At 48.2% G+C, this 17,238-nt stretch overlaps 1 protein-coding gene across 1 annotated transcript in view; it reads left to right on the top strand.

Moving 5' to 3' along the window:
* LOC122793771 (probable ATP-dependent RNA helicase DDX17) overlaps positions 1-17,238 on the top strand; it is a 1,394,853-nt gene that overhangs the window by 1,036,384 nt on the left and 341,231 nt on the right. Inside the window, exon 10 of the mRNA XM_044061964.1 lies at positions 12,616-12,677. Coding sequence (XP_043917899.1) covers positions 12,616-12,677 — 62 coding nt within the window. The remainder of the gene's footprint in view (positions 1-12,615; positions 12,678-17,238) is intronic.

The following is a 17,238-nucleotide window of genomic DNA, read 5'->3' as shown; positions in this document are numbered from 1 at the left end:
TTAATATAGTTTTTACCCTCCCCTCGCTGGTTCGTAGTTGGTGTGTGTGTTTTCTTTGGGGCCTTTGTGTGAGTGTTTAGTTATTTTTTATTGTTAATATTCTTTTTTTAAAAAAAAAAAAATAGTGATGTCTGAGGCCCCAAAGGCTATTTTTTCAAAGTGCTCCGAGTGTGGCCATAAGCTTTCCCCTGCTGATGGCCACACTCGGTGCGTTCGATTCCTTGGGGTTGAACACTTCACTTCAGGGTGTTCAATCTGTGCAGGGTTCAACCCCAGGGCATTGAAGGAGCGGAGATCGAAGCTGGTCTTGGCGGGACTCTTGCCCCCAGACTCTGCTTCGGCCCCCACCCCCTTGGTGGTCACTGCTTCGGCAGTCCCTGCCTTGCCTGCTCCCCCTCCTCCACCCGGGACTCAAACTCCCGCCAAAGGGTCGGAGGAGAGGCAAGCCAGGAAAAAGGACCGGAGAGAGAAGCACCACAAGCAGGGGGCCGAGACCGCCGTTTCGGCCCCGCCGGCTAAGCGGGCTTCTCCTCCGGCCTCTCTGGCTGCTGGCTCTCCCCCTCCTCGGCTCCGGTCCCTGTGCTTTTCACCGGAGCCTGCGGATGAGGAGACCCGACCTCCTTCGAGGCTATCGAGGCGGCACTCGAGGCCTACCTCGGTAGCCTCGTCGAGGTCTACTTACAGCCTCTCCGATGCTGATCTGGACCGGATGATGCGAAGGTTCATCCAGGCCCAGATGCAGATGGGAGTGCTCCTGCCTCCGCCCCCCCCCCCCTGGGGGGGAGCTCGACCCCATTTTTTAAGCCCACTGCTCCTTCTCCGACCCGCTACCCGGGTTCGGAGCGCTCAGAGCCGGGGGTGGGTCGGCGACGACAGTACTGGGTACTTCGGATCCGACCCTGCCCTCGAGTCTGTCAGATCCGACCTCTCTGAGCCTTGGCCCGAGCTTCCGATCCGAGGGACTCCGTGTGCCTTCGGCGCCGTCCTTGTCTGAGCACACTGGTCCCTCGGATCCGAGGGGCTTGGCGCCGGCTCCGATCCGCTCATCGGATCCGAGGGGGAGCCGACTTTCGGATCCTATTGTCGAGGCTGGCTCCCCCTCGGCTTTTGATGTAGTGGAGAGGGCGCTGTTGAGGGCATCCGGACCCCCGGCCCTTGCTTCAGCTCCGTCCCGCATTCAATCTGCTCTGGGCCAGGCTTCCATCACCCGGCCACTGGGACACCCCGCTTCACTGCCCCAAGCAGTTCCTGTGGTTCTGGATATTGCTGGTGAGGGCTCCTCGGACAGCCTCCCCCCGTGGAAGCACCTCGCAAGCATTCGTGTAAGAGGAGGCACATAGACTCCCCCGAGTCTTTAACCGAAGACACTGACTTGGAGGAAGGGGAAGGCTCCCCAAGATCACCCCCTGAGGATGTCTCCTTCGGAGACATCATGGAAATGTTACGGATTAGAGGTGGGTGGTCTGCCCCAAAGTCTTCCTCGGACGAGTCAGTGTTCTTGGAGGCATTTGAAGCGGGCCCGTCTACCTCTTGGGTGTCCCCTCCTGCCCGACCCCCTGGTGGACCTTATTACCACCGGGGCGTGGAGGGACCCAGACACCGTGGAGCCAATCCCTAAGAGGCCCGACAGAATCCTTAGCCCCCCTGCTGACCGTGCCCACTGGAGCAAGGGACTCCCGGTAGATGCCATGTTGTCGGCAGCAGCCACTAAGAGGGAACTCGCCCAGGAGAGTCCCTCAGTCCACCCCCCAAGCAAGGAGTCTCGGATGATGGACCGTTTGGGGAAGCGAATCTTTAGTTCAGCGACCTTCTCAGTGAGGGCGCTCAACTATTTGGCACACGTCATTAGGATGCGGCGCGATCTTATCAAGGAATACGCTGCATCCCCCCCCCAGAGTCCATATCGGAGGAGGACAAACTTATGCACTCCACCCGTATGGCCACTCTTCGTTCTGTGACTAACACCTCTGTGCGGTTACTTTCCCACGCTACCGAAGGAGCCGCTAGAGCTGCGGGAGCAGGCCTAGTCACAAGACGGCAGGCCTGGCTCCGCCACTGCAATTTTACGGAGCCCTTCAAGGCATCATTCGCGAACGCCCCCTTTGACGGTTCTGCCCTTTTTGGCAAGATGGTTCGCGACACCTTGGTTCAGAACGAGAAGGACGGGAAGACGCTGTCTGCCGTCGGAGTCCGCTCCTCTGTGCCCCAGAGGTCCTAATATAGGAAACAAAAGGGCCAGAAGAAGATGTGGTTCCGGAAGTCGCAGCACTCCCAACCCGCTCCGGACAACCAGTCCTTCCGCGGCAGAGGAGGACAGGGAGGACGCCACCCTAGGGGCAGAGGGGCTCCCAGAAACTTTGGGTCCAGGGAACCTTTCTCTGAACGGCCCACGCAGCAACCCTGAGGGGTTGCCTGACTGCTCCACTCTGTGGAGGCAGTCGGGGAACGTTTCTCGGAGCACCTAGCGGCATGGGAGTCCATTACATCGGACCGCTGGGTTCTCCGGATTATATCCAGAGGTTACAAGATCCCCTTTCTTCATGTCCCAAAGTTAAAAATCCTCCCCAATGTACCACCCGATCAGAGGGAGGCCGCTTCAGCAGAAATTGGCCATATGCTGAGAAAAAGAGCCATCCAGCCCATCCCCCCAGACCAGATCGGATCAGGGTTCTACTCCAGGTTCTTTTTAGTGCCAAAAAAGACAGGGGACCTAAGACCCATTCTAGACCTGTCCCTGTTGAACCTGTCCGTTCCCAAAGAGAAGTTCCGGATGGTCACTTTTGCAATCCATCCTCCCCCTTCTAGGGGAGACTCACTGGATGCGCTCTATAGACCTCAAGGACGCGTACTACCACATTCTGATGGACAGACGATCCAGGAGGTTTGTTCGCTTCCGCCTGGGAGCCAGTCACTACCAGTTCAGGGTCCTTCCCTTTGGTCTCACCACAGCCCCCAGGGTGTCCACCAAAGTATTAGCAGTGGTTGCGGCCCACCTGAGGCTTCAGGTGGTGCAGGTCTTTCCGTACCTAGACGACTGGCTTCTCACCGCCCCAACAAGGCGTCTACTCTCTTTGGCAAGAGACTCCTTTCTTCGTCTAGCTCCCTGGCTAGGCATCACAGTAAACATAGAAAAGTCCAACCTGGTTCCTACTCAAATAATAGAATTTATAGGAGCCAGGTTAGACACGAGAAATTTAAGAGCCTTCCTCACAACCGACAGAGTTTGGAATCTGCCACTCCAGGTGCGGGCCATCCTTCACTCCAGCTCAACACCTGCTGAATTGATCCTGAGGACGCTAGGGTCTATGGCGGCAGCGATTACTCTTCTGCTCGCCCGCTTGAACATGCGGGTACTTCAATGGACACTTCAGGTGCAATGGTCATTTCTCTCCCTCCCCCTGTATCATCCCATTGCAATCAGCAAGGCTTGCAAGCTGTCTCTCTTGTGGTGGCTCCATTCTCCGGACCTCCACAGGGGCCTCCCCTTTTGTGCATCTCCCCCTCTCGCCACGGTGACCACGGACGCTTCCCGCCTTGGGTGGGGGGGGGGGGCATTTTGCGGCCCGGACGGTCCAAGGCACGTGGAGCGATTCAGAGACCTCCCTGCATATCAGTGTTCTGGAAATGAGGGCGGTGCTCTTGGCGTTGCAAGCACTTCAAGCCCTCCTTCCCCTGGGAACAATTGCAATTCAATCGGACAACATGTCGGTGGTCTGGTACATCAACAAACGGGGGAACCAGGTCTTACCCTTTATGTCGAGAAGCCATGAGAGTGTGGGAATGGGCGATCTCCACCAACCGCTTTCTCATCGCAATGCATATTCCGGGTCGGACCAACATCCTAGCGGACAAGCTCAGTCGCACCATTCTCTCCGTACGAGTGGTCTCTCAATTCTCAAGTAGCGAAACGTATCTTCGCACAGTGGGGGACTCCCTGTTGCAATCTCTTTGCTTCTCCCTTAAACGCCAAGTGCGACAGTTTTTTCGCTCTAATCCCCCCTCCAGGGGATTCTCCGAGAGACGCTCTGGTGCATGCTTGGCCTCCCGGTCTTCTTTACGCATACACCCCTCTACCTCTGATGCTACAAGTACTTCAGAAAGCCTCTCGGTTGGGGTGCAGAATGATCCTCATTGCCCCGTTCTGGCCTCGACAGATCTGGATGTCCTTCGTGGATGCATCTGCAGTCATAACAACTGGGTTGTCCTGTCGTCAGGCAGCCCTTCGGTCGGCCGGATTCCAAAGTCCGGGTCCGCTTCGCTGATGTCGCACTTCACCCGGCGTCATCTCCGCTGGTTCGGTATAAAGGCATCAGCCGACGCCATTTTCCTCAGTCTTTCTTGCCGTGGCGCCAAGCAGAAGCTGTTCGCAAGTGCCGGTCGGTCAGATCCAGAGATTACTACTACCGAATACTTCAAGACTTGTAAAGCTAAGTACCCGTTGGGGACCCTTTCTTGCCTCAGCCGATGTCAGAAAAAGTCAATAACTGTTTAACTTGTGGGAAACAAATACCTCATAAAGATTTCCACTCTTACTGTTTGCCTTGTTTAGGCCCAGACCACGACGTAGCAGCCTGTTCGGCCTGTGCCTCATTCAACCGACGAACGCTTAGGCGTCGGTCGGAGTTTGCTGAACAGTTTTTCGAATCAGATTTTGCGTACATTATGCCGTCGGATCCTCCGACTACCCAAATTGTTAAAAAACGTAAAGAAAAAGACAGACACTCGCGGTCCACGGTTTCGGCCGAAACCATGGTTAAGCAAACCGCGAGTGTCTCGGTTTCGGCCGAAACCGAGAAAACTGATCAAAATACAGCTGAATCAATGACTACTACTGAGGTTCCTGCTACCTTACTTAAATCGGCCTCAGAAATTTTACCTACTACAGTGGTTACTAGTGATTTATCAGACACCATTCCTTTGGATGTCTCTACCCCAGCACGTGGTGCTGCTAGGCCTCCTGCAGCCATGTCTATTAAGGCCTTTGCCAGGGCTAAAGCAGCCAAATCTACTAAATCAGTGCCTGTTAAACCCCCCTCAACCAGGCCCACTTCTAGTTCACAAATGCTTACTCTGGCAGAAGATTTAATATCTTTAATTAGGGGAACTCAATCTCACCCAGACAGGGCCTCTCAGCCCCCAGAAAAGAGACCTAGAGCAGAGCCCCCCGAGCCTGTGTCCTCTGATGACTCTGGATGACTCAGATATTACAGACCAGCCAGAGGCTCCTTTCTCCAATTATGAAGACTCAGATGCTGAAGAATCCATTCCAGCTGCTTCTCCACCAGAAGAATTCTCCTTTGGGGAAACCTTACATGCCATGCGAGAACAATTCCAATGGCAGGAACAGGATTTCTCAGATTCCAGAAAAAGACTTAGGACTTTTCTGCACCTTCCACAACACAGACCCTTAGCTATACCTCCTGTCCTCTCTGTTGTGGACGATGCATTTAATGATGTCTGCACTGCACCATATTCCTTACCTCCAGCCCCTGCCAAACCAGATAGATTTTACAGGGTACCAGACACTCACCATCACCTATACAAGGCCCCACTTGCAGACCCCGAAACTATATCCCAGGGGCCTAAGGCAGTAGCCTCGACCACAGCAAAAAACCCTATTCCTTCTGAAAGGGAAGCCAGGTCTTTAGACAGATGGGGCAAAAAAGTTTACACCTCAGCTACTCTCTCAGCTAGAGCTTTAAACTGTCAGTTTCACATGATACAATACCAAGAGTTTATGCTTGATCAGTTAACTAAAAAGCTATCCTCTGATGACTCTATAGATAAGAAATATGTACTAGAAATGGTAAATCACATCCAACAGGTTAGTAACCATTCTTTAAAATGTGGCTATGATGCACTGGAGGCTTCATTTAGATCAGCCATGACTGGCACAGTGATAAGAAGACATGCATGGCTGAAGGAACAGGTCTTACCGGATCATGTTAAAGCAAAGTTATTAGATGTTCCTATGGATAAGGCCAGTTTGTTTGGTACACCTGCCCAGCAGGTAATGAAGAAAATGGAAGAAAAGGCAAAATCTGTACAAATGGTTAAAGATTTCTTGCAGGTTCAGCCCCCAAGGTTTAGCAGGAACTGGCCTGCCAAAAATTGGTCCTTTCCTGACTCCACTAGATCCCAAAGGGGCAGGAATAGACGTTCCAGGGGCAGAAATCAATCCAGAGGGGGTGCCTACAGAGGACGACAGTGGCAAGGTAATAACAGAGGCACAGGCACAGCCACTACCACTGCAACAGCACAATCACAGTGACTTGATTCTAACTCCTACCAGGGAGCAAATAGCAGCACCATTAGGCGGAAAATTAACCTTATTTTCCAAGAACTGGCACTACATCACAAGAGACAAGTGGATTTTGCAAACCATAGACCAAGGTTACCGGTTCCACTTCCACACTTTACCAGTCAAAAGAGGAATGCCAAACCTGCCTCCAAATCAAAAAACAGAAGCTCTACAGCAGATAATGCAATTAACAAAGATGAGAGCTGTGGAAAGAGTACCAAGAACAGAACAAGGCAAAGGATTCTACTCCAGACTATTCCTAGTTCCAAGAAAGGAAAAATGTTGGAGACCTATTCTCGACCTGTCCACCTTAAATACATACATCATTGTCCCAAAATTCAAAATGCTGACCCTACAGCAACTTCTTCCCATGCTGGGCAAGGAGTCTTGGCTGGTAACTCTAGATCTCAAGGAGGCATACCTGCACGTCCCCATTCGACCAATTTGCAGAAGATACCTCAGATTTCTTGCAGGATCAGAGCACTATCAATTCTCAGCATTGCCCTTTGGCTTATCTACTGCCCAGAGTATTCACAAAATGCCTGGCATCAGTAATCGCCACTGCAGACTACAGGGAATCCAAATTTATCCATACCTGGACGACTGCCTGCTACAAGGGGACAACAAAAGCAAGCTGACAACAGATTTACAAAGGGTCATTTACTTGCTACAAGCACTGGGATACACAGTCAATTTACAAAAGTCAAGGCTGATACCATCCCAAACAAGGACATTCTTGGGCTGAATTGGACACAGTAAAGCAAATGGCATTCCTAACTGCAGAAAAACAAAAAGATCTCCCTCTTTACTTCTTGGCACTAACAAGACAGAACAAGCTAACAGCAGGAAAAGTTCTGCAGGCCTTGGGCTTCATGGCATCATGCATAATCTTGGTCCCACATGCCAGACTACATATGAGAAAACTACAGTGGTACCTAAAGAATTTATGGTCACAACACAGGCACAGCCTAGAAGCAGAAATCCCACTAATCCCATGCCTAAAACAGGAATTCCTATGGTGGGCTCAAGCATGCCAGTCAAACCCAGGCCTACCCTTTCACAACTATCAAGCAAGCCAGACCATCACAACAGACGCCTCAGACCTAGGATGGGGGGCTCACATGCTGGACAAATGCATAAGGATTGTGGGCCTTGGGACCAGCTTCACCTGCACATCAACCTAAAAGAAATGCTGGCAGTAAAACTGGCAATCCAAAAATTCAGACCGTTTCTCAAAGAAGGCCATTTGATGATAAGGACAGACAACACCACAGTCATGTGGTACATCAACAAACAGGGAGGCACTCATTCATACCCCTATGCAGAATGACTTTGCACCTTTGGAACCTCGCACTCGGCTACAACATCCAGTTACAGGCAATATTTGTACCGGCAAAGGAGAATACTCTAGCAGACATGTTAAGCAGAACCACCTCGGATGCTCACGAATGGATGCTACACCCGGACATCTTCAAGACCATCTCAAAGAAATGGGGAATGCCACAGATAGATCTATTCGCTTCTCCTCTCAATCACCAGCTCAAAAAATTCTGCACAAGGACATTCCACCCACTTGCATGGAAAGTGGATTCGCTCCTTCAGCTGGAAAGGTCTTACAGCATATGCATTCCCACCTCTTCCCTTGATACACAAGGTATTACTAAAAATCAAGGAGGAACGTCCAAGGATAACCCTGATAGCTCCAAACTGGCCAAGACAACACTGGTACCCATTGCTGAGGAGCATGTCTCGGGACAAAATGTGGTCAATACCCCTGATGCCTTTGATGTCAACTCAGAACAACTACAGCATCATACATCCAAACCTAAAAACGTTGCAACTGACTGCATGGAACATCACATAGCAGCAAGAAATCCAGAACTTTCCCAAAGGGTTAAAGACATTATCCTTGAAGCCCGCAGACCTTCAACAAGAAGGAACTATGCAGGAAAATGGAAAAGGTTTGTCATTTGGAGTGCTGAAAGAGGAAAAGATGTGTCGAATATAGATATTGCTAACATTCTGGAGTATTTGGCAGAGCTTCTACATACAGGCCTGTCCTATTCCTCCATCAAGATACATGCATCAGCTATTTCAGCAGAATACAGCTTTGATCCACCTGTCTTTTCACATCCTTTACTCAGGCAGTTCCTCAGAGGGATCAAGAATGTAAAACCTCCTAGGAAACCACCATTGCCAGCTTGGGATTTGAACTTTGTGCTAGAAAAGTTGACACTGCGACCTTTTGAACCAGCAGCAACAGCAGACCTGCAGCATCTATCGTGGAAAACTGCTTTCCTACTGGCAATAACCTCAGCAAGGAGGGTTTCTGAACTTCAGGCCCTAATGGCAGTACAACCCTTCCTAATCTTTCACCAAGATAGAGTGTCCATGAGGACTAATCCTACATTTATGCCTAAGGTGGTATCCAGAGTGTCTTTAAACCAGGCAATCCACCTACCTACCTTCTTCCCCAACCCACAAAACAGAGGGAAAGAATGCTGCATACCTTGGATGTACATAGACAGCTACGCTACTACCTGGACAGAACAAAAAGTAACAGAAAGACTGACCAGCTTTTTGTAGCCTATGCAACAGGAAGGGAAGGAAAAGCTATTTCCAAACAGACAATCTCCAAATGGATAGGAAATTGCATACGATTCTGTTACTCCTTCCATGGAAAACCAATTCCACAGAACATAAGGCCTCACTCTACAAGGGCAACAGCCACTACCACAGCCTTCTTACGAGGAGTGGCAACCAAGGACATTATTGAGGCGGCTACTTGGACCTCCGTGCATACATTTGCCAAGCATTATAATTTACCTCTGTATTCCAGATCCCGAGCAGGGTTTGCCACTGCTGTACTGCAAGGGATCCTAACCACACCATAATCTATTCTTCCTCCTCCCCTAGTTGACTATGGTATTCTACCCAGTTGTTATGACTGCAGATGCATCCATGAAGGACATAGTACAGTTTTGTACCTACCATAAATGTAGATGTCCGAACTGGATAGCATCTGCAGTCAGGATTACCTCCCTCCTTCCCCTCTGTGGTACTCCTAGGGTATTTACCCTCCTAATAGCTAGCTGGTGGGGGGAAGTCTCTTATGGTGTATTTGTTTGTATATATGTACATACATGCTTATTTTTTGTATTTGCCTTCTATCTTTTTGGAAACATTGGCATTTACCCAAAATTTAGCCTTCCAAGAGGGCAACTGGCATCTGGGGCAAGAAACACTGAGGAAAATGGCGTCGCTGATGCCTTTATACCCAAGACCAGCGGAGATGACGCCGGGTAAAGTGCGACATCAGCCGAAGCCGGACCCGACTTTGGAATCCGGCCGATCAAGGGCTGCCTGACGACAGGACAACCCAGTTGTTATGACTGCAGATGCTATCCAGTTCGGACATCTACATTTATGGTAGGTACAAAACTGTACTTTCCCTTACCTAAGGTCTCATTCAGTGAATCCACCTTGGATTCTAGATCCCGTTCCGGATCTGATATCACACCCGTCGAACCTACCAACTCCGAACCTGGACAACCTGAAGTTGACTGCTTGGCTGCTCCAGTTCCACTCCTAATCAGGACTCCCGGTATCTCGTCCCCAGTTAAGGCCATTCTGGTAGCGGCCCACAAGCCCTCTTCCAGAAAAATTTACCACAGTAAATGGAAGCGTTTCTCCATTTGGGCAGAGCAGCAAGGCCTAGATCCTTTCACGGTTCCCCTTCATTTGGTTATAGATTTCATTACTACTCTCTTTAATGATGGCGCCAGTAGTTCCACGGTCAAAGTTCAGCTGGCGGCCATATCTCATTACCATGTTGGACACGATGCAGGTCTCTTATGTCGGCTAAGTTATGCAACACCTTCCTAAAAGGCACCTTTTTGCTCAGACTCCCTGTTAAAGAAACGGTTCCCCCGTGGGATCTTTCCTTGGTACTTCAGGCCGTGACCGCTCCCCCCTTCGAACCTGCGGCCACAGTCGATCTTAAATTCTTGTCCTTTAAGACTGCTTTTTTGGTAGCCATTACTTCGGCTAAGAGAGTTTCTGAGCTTCAGGCCCTGTCCATGAAACCGCCTTATTTGGCTTTTCATCCGGACCGGGTGTGCCTCAGGATCAATCCCTCCTTTCTTCCTAAAGTAGCTTCGGAAGCTAACATTAATCAGTCCATCAACCTCCCTGTTTTCTTCCCTAAGTATCAAAACAAAGGCGAATACAAGCTGCATTCCTTGGATGTTCACAGGCAGCTTCGTTTTTACCTTCATAGGACAGCTGGTCGTAGGCAATCAGACCAGTTGTTCATTTCTTTTGCCAAATTTAATCTGGGTAAACCAATTTCCAAAGTTTCTTTGTCACGCTGGATTTCTCTGTTGGCGTACCAAGCCTCTGGGAGGCCCGCACCGGAGGGAGTCGATGCTCATTTGACCCAGTCTGTCTCTACTTCAGCGGCCTTTAAGTCTAGGGTTCCTCTGGATGACATTTGTTCAGCAGCCACTTGGGCTTCATCTCATACCTTTATTACTCATTACAAGCTGGACGTCACTTCTAGAGGTAGAGCATCCTTTGGCTCCGCGGTGCTCCGGAATATCCTTCCATGATGGCCACCCAAGATTCAAGTAGCTGGGGACTCTGTCCCACAGGTTGCTGACAAATGAATTCTCCTACTTCAGATTTAGAAGTTATGTACTTACCATAACGTTCCATCTGAGTAGGTGGATTCATTGGCCTTGTCAGTTTCCTGCATAGGGTGTGTTACCCTTTGGTTAGGGTAGTTGGTGCAGGGCAAACTCGATCTGAGGTCATGTAGGGAGAGCAGGGCATTATGGGTGAGGGGAGGAGCTAGGAGCTCGGATCCATGGCTGGATAAACCATGCCGGTTCGGATCCGATATCGGATCCATACCCACAGGTTGCAGACAAATGAATCCACCTACTCAGATGGAACGTTATGGTAAGTACATAACTTCTAATTATATCACAGAGAACGGAGGACTCGTGTGGGATAAAATATTAAGGAACTGCTACTTAAGATCCTCACAAATAAGCATAGTTCTCAACCTGTCACTGCAAGAAATCCGGACAAAGCTTAAGTTAATGGAAGGGACAAATGCCCAAAAACAGGGACAAATTTTACATATTGCTCCTATAAGCTTGAGAAGTTGCTAGAGTAACAGGCTTTGTGTTAACATCTAAAGGATATGGAGTCCAAAACTCAAATATGTGTCATTAGTGACTTCATTTCTCTGCGAGTTGCCGTAAAATCACAAATTTTACTAGGAACAGAGCAGAAATTAGGCAGAAATCTGGACATTCTTAGAAAACCTGGACAGTTGAGAGATATGCAAGAAAGTCTTTCAAGTAGCACCCAGTCCCCTGCTTCCTACAGAAGTATTCTAATTCCCGCTACTGGCATTCCAGTCAGGAACACAAGATCAAAATTCCACTTCTACTTCACCAGATTACTCACGACGACAATAAGCCGGTGTTTTGACAGGCAACTCACTACTCCTACGCTTCAATCACCAAACTGTAGCGGCGATAGGTACTGTATAGCGCTACCAAATCCCATACATGACACGGATTTACCGTTATATTTGCATTGCATGTCAAGCACGGCACATTGCCATTGTTAATCCCTTCCGGCATGTCAATCATGACGGGCACGCCCATTCCTGCACAAACTCTGTGGTGGGTTAATACACTTCAATTTCGCCTGTTGAACTTTATTCAGAACATGATTGAGAAACTATATCCAAGAATTATACCAGCTCCTTGCTAGGTTCCTAACACAGTGCTGGCTGTGCCTCAATTCCATTTAAGCACTTGCTGTTCATGATCGCAGGTGCTTAAATTACTGCTAATACTGCTTGCAAGGACTGATTGGCACTTTAACTACAGTGATTACTGTTCTCTGGGCAGCTGCCCCTTCACCCCACCCTTGTTGTGGCCTTGAGTATGGAGTACTCCACATAAACTTGCTTTCAAATTTCTTTAGTAGCAGAGAATAAAGCAACAGTAGACCAGTGTTATGCAGAAGAACTTCTAGTTCCTTGAAATCAGACCTGACAGTGGCTTAAGGCTTCATTTGCCAATGTTTGTGTGACTGTAGCAATGTTTTTTAGCTGTACTGTTGTAGCAAGCATTTTCATAGTTTTTGAAAGAATGAGAAACGCTCGCTGTGAAACTTGTTTTTGATGCTTCTGTCAGCAGTTAATTATTCTGCTGCACTAACTAAAATTGTGAACCTATCAAGAATTAAGGTATTTTCCCTTAGATCTGAGCAGTTTCCATTGTGTTTTCTAGATGGCCTGCTATGTGTATCCATGGAGATAAAAGTCAACCAGAACGAGACTGGGTTCTTAGTGGTGAGTAAAAAGCCATTAGCATGTGAATGATTTCTAAGTTTGCTTAAGTTGCTCAAATAGTTATTGAGCCCTGTTAGCTTGCTCTCAAACCATGCAGAGTGCATTATTTCCATTGTTAGCAGGCTTTTGCCTCATTTCTTCAGGTGTGTACTGACAGTGCATTCCCTGTCAGTGCTATTAGTTTGACTGCAACTCCATACTACACTTTGAGGTGAAGACGGAGGCTTTCAGTATGAAAGTGGGAAGTACCTCATTTCCTCCCCTTTATTAGTGTAAGAATTTTTGTACTTGTTTTTCTGTCTATGTTGACCGTGTTTCACTGTTGCAGTCATTACACTTGGGTTATCCTGCTGGCAGGCTACCCGCAGTCGGCCTGATTTCCAAAGTCCTGGTCTGGCATCGGTTGCTGTCGCCTCTTCCCTGACGTCAATGCGCCAGGGGTATACAAGATGCAGCCGATGCCATTTTCGTCTTTCTTTCCACGTGGTGCCTGAAGCAAAAGCAGTTCGCAAGTGCCGGTCAGCCGACTCCTGAGATTTTCGAAATTGAATTTCATAACCGAAGTCTTCAATAAAGCTAAGTACCCCGTTGGGGAAAGTTTTTCTTGCTCCAGACCGATGTCAGTAAAAGTTAACAATTGTATTTCTTGTGGGAAGCAAATACCTCATAAGGATTTTCACTCTTACTGTATTTCTTGCCTAGGCCCTGACCACGACGTTGCTAGTTGTCGGTTTTGTGCGAGATTCAACCAACGCACTAAGCGTCAGTTTGATTTTGCTTTACATTACTTTGGCCAAAGTTTAACTACATAATGCCGTCAGAACAACAGACGACCGGACTTCATAAAAAACGCAAAGACAAAGAAAAGGACAGGCCTCCAAGGTCCAAACCCAACGATGAAGCCTCTTCTAGGCCAGTCACCGGTTCTCAGTGAGGTGCTTTCGCTGTCCCTGACACCCGCTACCTAAGAGCCACAGGCCGCCTCCGACTCCCACGTGGAGACAACTAGGCCTCTGTAAACTCAAGGTATTGGGCCTACGGAAACTATTCCCTCAGATGGGTCTGGAGCCGCTGAGCAGACATTGGCTTCTGAGGGTGTTTTCAGACCTACACAGCTTACTATCAAGTCCACTTCAGCAGCCAAGGCAAAGTCTAACACACCATTAAAGACAAAGAAACAAGTACAGCATTCTCCTGGGCAGTCATCCATGCCAAAGAAACAGATGCTTAAAATGGCCGAGGACCTAATTACTCTGATCAGGGGTTCCCATCCCCCTCCTCTAGGCAAGACACTGACCATGACTCCTCTGACCAGGTTTCCATTTCCTCTGATTCCTCTTCAGAACAGGGATATTCTTTTCCTCCCTATGAGGACTCTGACGCTGAAGAATCTATCCCTTCAGCCTCTCCTCCTGAGGATTACTCTCTTGGGTAAACCTTGCACACCATGAAGGGAGCATTTCCATTGGGAGAGCCAGGATTATTCTGAATCCAAGAAAAGGCTCAGAGACTTTCTTTTACTGCCTCAGCACAGGCCCCTTGCTACCCCCCCTGTACTAGATATTGTTGATTGTTTTTTTTTCTGAATCAAGTTTGTCTCCTGATTCTTTACCCCCTGCACCAGTCAAGCCAGATAGGTACTACAGGGTTCCAGACTCTTTATTAAAACCCTGCTGCTGACCCAGAAACAATTTCTCAAGGTCCCAAAGGGGCCAAGGCTTCCACTGCAAAAAACCCTATTCCCTCTGACAGGGATTCTAGGCCACTTGATAGATGGGGGGGGGGGGGAGTTTACACTTCTGCTACTTTAGCTGTAAGGGCTTTAAATTGCCAGTTTCACATGCTTAAATATCAACAGTACCTAATATCTTTGCTAAAACAGAAAATACTTACAAGCTCAGAATGTCCGGACAATAAGGAAATGCAGGATTTATTGCATGCAGCTGAACAGGTGAGAAAGCATACTTTGCAATGTGGTTTTGATTCTTTAGAGGCTTCTTGCAGAGCCGCAGTTACAGGTTCTGTCCTTCGAAGGCATGCTTGGTTAAAAGAACAAAGTTTACCTGATCATGTTAAAGCAGAATTATTGGATGCTCCATTACAGCATGATACTTTGGTGTTAAGGCAGAAGAGATGTTAAAGAAAATGGAGGCTAAAGCAAAATCAATGCAGACAGTAAAGGATTTTTTTTTACAGGTTCAGCCACCTAGATTTAGCAGGAACTGGCCTTCAAAAAATTGTTCCTTTCCAGTATCAGGCCACAAAGAGGCAGATACAGACGCCCAAGAGGCAAATCTCAGCCCCAAGGCTCATACAGACCTAAACAATGGGGTGCTTCATCCCCCAAAGCGGAGAAGACAAATCACAACCTTATAGGAAACAGTCCCAATGACTTCCCTCTGCAAATGCCAAGCACTTACCTTTTGGCAGCACCCTTAGGGGGAAAACTAGCACTTTTCTCAAAAAATTGGCACATGATCTCCCAGGACAAATAGGTACTGAATATTGTTTCTCAGTGTTACAGGTTCCACTTTCACACCCTACCAAGGTCAAAAGGTATGCCAGATCTGCCACAAAATCAATGGGCAGAGGCACAAAACAAATTATGCTCTCATGGACATGAGAGCTATTCAAAAAGTACCACAGCAAGAACAGGGGCAAGGATTTTGCTCAAGACTTTTCTTGGTACCCAGAAAAGACAAAGCCTGGAGACCAATACTAGACCTGTCAATTCTAAATACTTTCCTGGATGTTCCACAATTCAAAATGTTGACACTGCAGCAACTTCTACCCATGCTGGGCAAGAAGGCTTGGCTAGTTACTTTGGACCTCAGAGGCATACCTGCATGTCCCAATCAGACAGTCTTGCAGAAGATACTGCAGATTCATAGCTGGCTCAATGCATTACCAATTCTCTGCACTGCCCTTTGGCTTCTGTACTGCGCCCAGGGTCTTCACAAAATGCCTGGCACCAGTAATTGCATTTTGCAGACAAAACGGGATTCAAATATATCCCTACTTGGACTGTCTTATTCAAGCAGAGAGCAAGGACATTCTGCTACAGCATCTGGCATTTGTAAAAAGATTACTAATTTGCCTAGGGTACACGGTAAACGAAAATAAATCAAAACTAGTACCCTCTCAAGAGATGATATTCCTGGGTGCAAGCTTAAATACAACTGCCCAGATGGCTTATCTCACGCCAGACATGCAAAGGCAACTAACTCATTACTTTCAAATGATGGCAACAAAGACCCAACTCCCTGCAAGAAAAATTCTGCAGGCTTTGGGCTTCATGGCAGCCTGCTAATTCCATATGCAAGACTGCATATGAGGAAGCTACAATGGTATCTAAAAAGTGTTTGGACTCAACATTGCCGCAGCCTGGAAACAATAATAACCCTTATTCCCTGCTTGCAACAGGAGGTTCGATGATGGGCACTGGCCTGTCACCACAACAAGGGACAGCCTTTCACTTTACCCACAGCCAGGCAGACACTAACAACAGATGCATCGGATTATGCCTGGGGGGATACACATGGCAAGAAAATGTATTCAGGGCACGTGGCCTGCAGACCAAAGACATCTTCACATCAATCAAAAAGAGATGCTAGCTGTACAGAATGCCCTGACAGCCTTCAAGGATCTACTACTTCCAGGACAACTATTACTAAAGACGGACAATACTACAGTTATGTGGTACATAAACAAGCAAGGGGGCACACATTCTTACCCCCTCTGCAGGCAAGCCATGACTTTGTGGAACACAGCACTGACCTATCAAGTACATGTGCAGGCACAATTCCTGCCAGGAAAGAAAAATGCTCTGGCAGACTAAGCAGAAACCTCATGGACCCTCACGAGTGGAAACTAAATCCACAGGTCTTCAGCATGATAACAAGGAAATGGGGATGCCCAGACATAGATCTTTTTGCATCCCCTTTCAACTGCCAACTACAGAAATTCTGCACAAGGACTCCTCACTCACAAGCATGGAAAGTGGATGCTCTGTCATTCAGCTGGAAAACCCTATCAGTTTATGCCTTTCCACCACTGCCTCTCCTTCCCAAGGTGCTCCTAAGTCAGACAAGAGAAGCTAAAAATGATTCTGATTGCCCCAGACTGGCCATGCCAGCACTGGTACCCAATCCTAAAGAGCTTGTCTCAAGGCCCAGCTTGGACTTTGCCTCAAATTCCTCATCTTCTGACTCAACAAAACAAAATCAGATCCTGCACAGGCAACTCAGAACCTTAAATCTGGCTGCATGGCAGATAATATAGCCACTCAGAACACACCTCTCTCTAAAGCTGTTATGGATGTCACTCTGGAAGCCAGGAGGCCCAGCACCAAGAAATCTTGTGCACAAAAATGGAAGAGATTCTGTGCTTGGAACCAGGCACAAGGACTTGAACCACTTGTTCCAAATATTCCTCAGATTTTACAGTATCCAACAGATTCTGGACAAAGGCCTATCCTTCTCATCAGTTAAGATCCATGCCTCTGCGATTTCAGCTTACTACAATACGGAACCTCCTATTTTCTCTCATCCACTGCTAAGAC

This window comes from Protopterus annectens, chromosome 1.part0 (genome assembly GCF_019279795.1).
Source record: "Protopterus annectens isolate FY-2018-M chromosome 1.part0, PAN1.0, whole genome shotgun sequence".
In the NCBI taxonomy this organism is placed as follows: Eukaryota; Metazoa; Chordata; order Ceratodontiformes; family Protopteridae; genus Protopterus; species Protopterus annectens.
This window is presented reverse-complemented; position numbering and strand designations above follow the sequence as displayed.